Below are 6,280 nucleotides of genomic sequence, written 5' to 3'. Positions count from 1 at the left end.
CAGCCAGGGTCAAACCACCACAGGGACACAGGTTGCAGTGACAGACTGCTGTTTCCTACATTGAAAAGACAGTCCTGAAATCCAGATGTGTCACCTTCTAAATCGTTTGGACTACTTCCTATACATTGAAGCAGAAGGGTGAATTAGCCAGTGCTGAATTTAGCTGGTACCATTCAGCAGTTGCTAGTACATGAGTCTGTGTGTTTTGAGTAAGCTGGAGTTCATTATTGACAGTGACCCATGACCTGTACTGCAGCTAAGAGCTTCTGGGATTTTACTGGATCAGCCACATCTCTGCCCATTACCTACTGTATTGGGTCTGGCTGAGATGGTGTTCATTTCCCCACAGTAGCCCTCACAGTGCTGTGCTTTGCATTGGCAGTTAGAAGGGTGTTGATAACACACCGGTGTTTTGGCTACTGCTGAGCACAGCACCAGCACTGTAGTATTCCTTCCTCAGTTGAGGGCAAGATCCTGGGAGGGGACCCAGGTAGGCCAGCTGACCCAAACTGACTGTATTCCAGACCATATGACGTCAGCTCAGATATAAAAGCTAAGGAAAGGAGCAGGAGGGGGGGCATTCATTGTTTCCAATGGCTTCCTGCTGAGAAACCATTACATGTGCTGAAGCCCTGCTTCTCGGGAAAGTGACCGGCCATCGCTGCTCATAGGAAGTAGAGAATAAACCTTGTTATTTTTCACTTCGCTTTTGTGCATGTAAGCTCTTGCTTTACTTTTGCCGAAATAAACTGCCTTTTCCCAACTCACAAGTCATTTTCCATCTTATTCTCTCTCCCCTTTTCCATCTGAGAAGGGGAGTGATAGAGTGGCTGGGTGGGCACCTGGTGTCCAGCCAAGGTCAACCCACCACACCTACCCTAGAAGTATCCAGTGCTCCTGAATACTAAAGACGATTTCATGATGACATAAAAAAAATCTTTCTTTCCTAACAGGTTTGAAGACATGTAAATGAACAAGATTATTTTTATCCCACATAGGACAAGAATAATTCCTCTGGCAGCATATCCTTGCAGGTAGACAAACCAACATACTTCCTTTGGAGGCTGTTGCCATGGCATCTGTCCAATGTCTTCACAGCATCTTCCAGATCTTTGAGATCTAACAAGAAAGAAAGAGGAAAGGAGGCACTAGTTAAAAGGCACACAGCAAGGTTGCTGGGAGAAATAAGACCCAGTCCAGCCTGTAGGATGTATTTATACTTTGACTTAATTGGGAAGTTTTTTCTGTATGGCATTTCATCCATAGAACACAGAGGTTTTGCTTTTGATTTTTGGCAAGAAAGACAGAATTGCTATAAAAATATTTTCATTGTCAGTCAGGGCAAAATTAATTTTACCTAACTTCAGCCATCTATGTGCCTTGCCTAAGAGGGCTGTCTAAGCTCCTGTTAGAATTAATGGAAGGAGAAGGGTTCCTCGCAAGGATGATTCATCCAGCCTATTTTAGACACCTAATTTAAGATGGCATGATTTACCCTTTGGCAGTATTTATCTCTCTCCTTTAACTACAGTGGGATCATGGATGGACTAAATTCCTGGATTTTCAGGTGAGGTAAAAGGAATGTGAACAAAGACCTCTGCCTTAGGTGTTATTCTAGGGATAGAAATTGCCAACCAAAATGAAAGAGATGAGTGAACAGCCTGGGCCACACCTTTGTGCATCTGGAACAATGCAGCTGAAGTAAAAGCTTTTCTCCCCATCCCTTACCCTTAGAAGAAGTCAAAAGCCTCCCAGCATACAAATCAGCACCAAAGGAATTCAGCGAGAGGCCACACTTAGAAAACAAGTGAGGATAAATTAATATTGAGACAACCATACAAGACTGGTTTGTCCAGAAGTGAAAATGCAGCAGCTGGACATAGTTTAATTGCTTTGGAGATTATGCCATGGGATGATGCCTTTTTCTGGATAAGCTCCATGTTACAAGGGTTCAACTGTCCACACATTCATTATGCAAGAGTTCCTCAGTTTTCTGGCTTGTGGCAGGCCCAGACATTTTGGAATAACTACATTTTTAGTCAGCTTCAGTAAACCAAAAGCATTAGGAATGAGATTTAGCCTGTCAGATAAATACATACTTTTATCAAGAGCTGTTAGATAAGGTTATATAACTATACAATCAGGGTTAAATAAAATGGTTTTATCATCAATTTCTGACTTTGAGACAAGTGTTGAACTGGTGATAAGTTAAACACAAATTTCTTCAAGTTTTCTCTGTACATATTATTTCTCCAAAATTAACTTTTCTTAGATAAAATTGCCTATAGATTGTGAGTCTACTGAAGATGCATGGTAGGTTGGAATGCAAGAATTTAAATGATGCTTCTGAATAAAAACCAATTTTGCATTAATGATGTCCATTGAGATGTTTTAGGCAGACTGTCACCTTGCGTGTTCAGAGCTTGGGGGGGACACACTGACAAAGAGTGCAGTAGGGGCTGCCTATCTTTTAAGGCAATTCACTTTGAAAGTATGTATTACAGCCATGAATATCCTGTCCCTGAATTTCAGGCATGAAAATAGGTTTCACTTGATGTAGAAATAGGGCCAGGACTTGATTCTGCAGCCTGAAGTGGAACTATAGGCACCTGTGAATAGCAGCATAGGCACTATCACAGAGAAGATGCATTAGAGTTAAAAATTATGCACCAGTAAGGCAACTTAGGTGTGTTAAATGTTTTTCTGACATATCTACGCATAGATACCCCTTAATCGTTATTTCCAGGCCCAGTCGCACCATAGCCTAGGACACATTGTGATGCCCTAATAAACACCGGTTTTTAGGTAGTGTCACTGGGGAGCTTTTGGAGTCTGGCCCCCGAGGGTCTCACCCAGGACATCAAGGCTTTCAGGGACTCCGTATGTCCCAGCAGGCTGGACCCGGCGGGTAGGGGCCATCACACGGAGGGGCTCCTAAACACAATTTGGGATGAGGCCAATCAAAGAGAGCACTCGCTCTCTGCCGCGCCGAGCCGAGCCGAGCCAGGCCAGGCCAGGCCAGGCCAGGCCAGGCCAGGCCTATCCATCCGGGCCACCGGATCGGATCCCTCCGCCGTGCCCAACTGGACACTCCCAGTGCTCCCCCGGAAGCGCTTGCCGGACTATAGCGGAAGCGGGGCGGGGTGCAGCCTCTTTGGTGCTGGCGCCCGGAGAAGATGGTGAGCACTGGGGCCCGGGTGCGGGGTATCTGTTCTCATCCGCCGCCGTGCCGGTCTCCACGGGGCCGCGGGCCTCGTCTGCGGCGTGGGGAGGCCTTGTGCCCTGCTGCGGCCGGACTCAGCGGCGGCTCGGCGCTGCGGGGAGACGATGCTGGGAGCTGAGCCTGAGGGCCTGGCGGTGGACCCCGTTCCTGGCCCGTGTGGGGGCGCGGGGCGTCTGGTCCTGGGCGAAGAGGCAGCGATGGGATATGGGGCCGTGCTACCGCGGGATCTCCTTCGGGGTCTCCCTGCTTGCTGCGGGCCTGGCCGGGCTAGCGCTCTCCCCAGGGATGGGGCAGCTTTTCAGATAAGGGGGTTTGGTTGCTAAAGCCTTTTGTGAGTGTTCGGTTGATCTGTGAGAATAAATACCTTCCCTCAGGGAAAAGCACTTTACTGTTTATCACCGATAAATTTGGGGGAGATGAGAAACGAGTTGGAGATAACCACTCGGTGGCTTTGTTTTATTTCAGCACTGGGCAGGGGTATAGGAATGGCAAAAAGGTGTAAGGAGTTGGTGTTTCAGAGTTCAGTGTGCCTCTGCCATGTTTATTGGGCTTTGTGAATTTGTGAGTGTTTTTTAGAGAAGCCTATGTTTTCAGTTATATGACTTTTGAATGATAGTGATACAATGTGCAATGTCTTGAAATATTTCTCAGACGAAGGGTACATCATCATTTGGTAAGCGACGAAATAAGACACACACCTTGTGTCGTCGATGTGGGTCCAAGGCATACCATCTGCAAAAATCTACCTGTGGGAAATGCGGTTACCCTGCTAAGCGTAAGAGAAAGTGTAAGTAACAGAGCTGAATTTAAAAACTTTTGTTTCTTTGTTGTCTTCAATAGTCTGGCTTTTTTCCAACCAGGCAAGAATACATCTTGCTTTTTTTTTTGCTTCTGTCAGATTGAATAGTTGTGCTATTCAAATGTACTGTGCAACTAATTATTTGTTGCAGATGAGTAATAGTAACTCCTGTGTTCTAGATAACTGGAGTGCAAAGGCTAAACGACGCAACACCACTGGTACTGGTCGCATGAGACACCTGAAAAGGGTCTACCGTCGATTCAGGTATGATATTACAAACCAGTGTAATCTGAAATCTTGCATGGATTTCACTGAATTATAAAATTCATTATTCAAAGTTAACACTTATTTAGTACACTTGATAAGGTATGGTATTTCTTTTTAAATATATTGTGGAAATAAATTATGCCTTATATCTTTAGATGAATATGCTGCCAATTATAAAAAGCTCACTCATTTTTAATACATAGGATGTATAGCAAGCTCTGATGTTTCTGTTAAGTGTAGATAGTACAGAACACAGAGGGTATTGTAATAAAACACTCACATTTGAAAAGGTATGCTTTGTGTAGCATTGCCTCTTTGGGGGAGTCTGAAATTGCTGGTTGCACTGAAGTTGTATTTTTATAAGATGCAATTCTTGAAATGCATTCCAATCTCCTCTTGCCCACAAAAAAAGTTAAGGATTTAAATACTTTATTGGTTGCTCTTAATTTGGAGTTCAATTAACAGTAACTAACATCAGATTCTGAGTTAGAGGTTTCTAAAATGTGTTATAAAGCTTTGAGTTGTACTTAAAAGGTACTCTACTGTTAAACTTGCTAAGAATTTCTTTTTGTATGACCTCCATGTTCTAAAGCACAGCTCTAACTTTTGGCCTAATACATCAGAAAGATGGATGAAAAATACCAAGCAATTCAAGGGTCTTTTCCTAAAAATGTATATTGGATTTTATAGTGAAAAGTAGGAGTCTTTTAAGTCCAGGACCTAGGTGTAGTTGAGGGATTCATTCATCAGGAGTTTTTTGGTGAGCACAGTCTTTCCCAGAAGCATCCAGAAAATACCTTACAATGTGCAACTGCAGCCTGATTTCCACCAAGTGTTGCTGAAGTAGAAATGTCATATCCAAAAGCAAGCTTGGGTCTGATTTCTGTAAGAAATTGACTTGCACTTCAATACTAACAAATGTGAAATTTTTTGCTGAATTGCTTAGTAGGAACATAAAGTAAGGCATGCCTTCAGTGGGTGTGCTGTATCAAATTCAGTCTTGCAGTGTTTACTCAGTTACTGAAATCTTCCTGTTTGAAGAAGTCAAATTTACTTCAGCTGAAGAGAAAACCATATTGCTTATTCAAAACAGCTTGTCGATTATGTTTCTTATTAAAAATGTCCAAACATATGAACTCCATAGTGATTTCAGTGCATTACTGAGAGAAGCTGAAAAAAGCTGGTAAACCTGATCTGAAACATTACTTGTTAGAAAATAACTTGGAGCAGAAGTCACCCTTTCAAAAAGTAGTAACCATATTTCTACTTGCAGGAATGGATTCCATGAGGGAACCACGCCAAAGCCCAAGAGAGCAGCTGTTGCAGCCTCCAGTTCATCATAAAGATACATGTATTTGTTAAAATAAATTGTCTTATCCAGAAAATGTCACCTTTTGTATATGTTTTACTTCAGGGAAGCATGGGATTCCTGAAAATACATGTATTTACACACACAAATTGTTGATGGTATGCACTGAAGCAATTAATTAAAAATAATCCCTTAATTGACTTTTCATTTGATAGCACCTCCACCTTGAAAAGGGCCATTATCTCTGTGCTGAATTTTAAAAGAGGGTTATATGTGTTACTCAAAAGAACTTGCCTGCAAGAGAAATGGAATGTTTGCACTATGGGCTGAGTTTCATTGTGCCCTAGCATGGAGAGTCAGAATTTATCACAAAGATGGTAACTTGACCAATGTCTCTAAGTGCTGATCTGGGAGGAAATTGCTTAAGAGGAATTCCCAGTCTTAGCCAAGGTTCACTGTTTTGTGGCTCTGAAAGGCCTGCAAAAGTATTGCCTATTCACTGGGTCATTGTTTGGGTAAAAAGAAACTGTCAAGTCTGGAGGATGCATATTGCCAGTCATGAAGGGACTGGAGATTTGTTATTCACAGAAACACAGAATATGCTGAGTTGGAAGGGACCCACAAGGATCACCAAGTCCAACTCCTAGCACTCCACCCATTCCCAAGAGTCACACCATGTGCC

The 6,280-nt window shown here is 43.1% G+C and overlaps 1 protein-coding gene and 1 non-coding gene across 2 annotated transcripts; both read left to right on the top strand.

Moving 5' to 3' along the window:
* Positions 1–3,130: 3,130 nt before the first annotated feature.
* LOC113960425 (60S ribosomal protein L37-like) lies at positions 3,131–5,679 on the top strand. The gene is made up of 4 exons (XM_027669988.1): positions 3,131–3,179; positions 3,875–4,010; positions 4,202–4,286; positions 5,563–5,679. The coding sequence occupies exons 1-4, from the start codon at positions 3,177–3,179 to the stop codon at positions 5,630–5,632; spliced, it is 294 nt and encodes a 97-aa protein (XP_027525789.1). The 5' UTR covers positions 3,131–3,176; the 3' UTR covers positions 5,633–5,679.
* LOC113960426 lies at positions 5,381–5,461 on the top strand. Its single transcript, XR_003532030.1, has one exon. It is a non-coding gene; the product is annotated as a small nucleolar RNA SNORD72 (small nucleolar RNA).
* Positions 5,680–6,280: the final 601 nt, after the last annotated feature.

Source organism: Corapipo altera, unplaced genomic scaffold (assembly GCF_003945725.1).
Source record: "Corapipo altera isolate COAL_440 unplaced genomic scaffold, ASM394572v1 60094, whole genome shotgun sequence".
Lineage (NCBI taxonomy): Eukaryota > Metazoa > Chordata > Aves > Passeriformes > Pipridae > Corapipo > Corapipo altera.
Note: the sequence above shows the minus strand (reverse complement) of the source record. Positions and strands in the feature narration are given on the sequence as shown.

Excerpts from the sequence above, each read along its gene's own strand:
- LOC113960425 (XM_027669988.1), top strand. Across the intron at positions 4,011-4,201 it reads TGCTAAGCGTAAGAGAAAGT|ATAACTGGAGTGCAAAGGCT; the intron begins GTAAGTAACAGA and ends CCTGTGTTCTAG. Across the intron at positions 4,287-5,562 it reads AGGGTCTACCGTCGATTCAG|GAATGGATTCCATGAGGGAA; the intron begins GTATGATATTAC and ends TTCTACTTGCAG.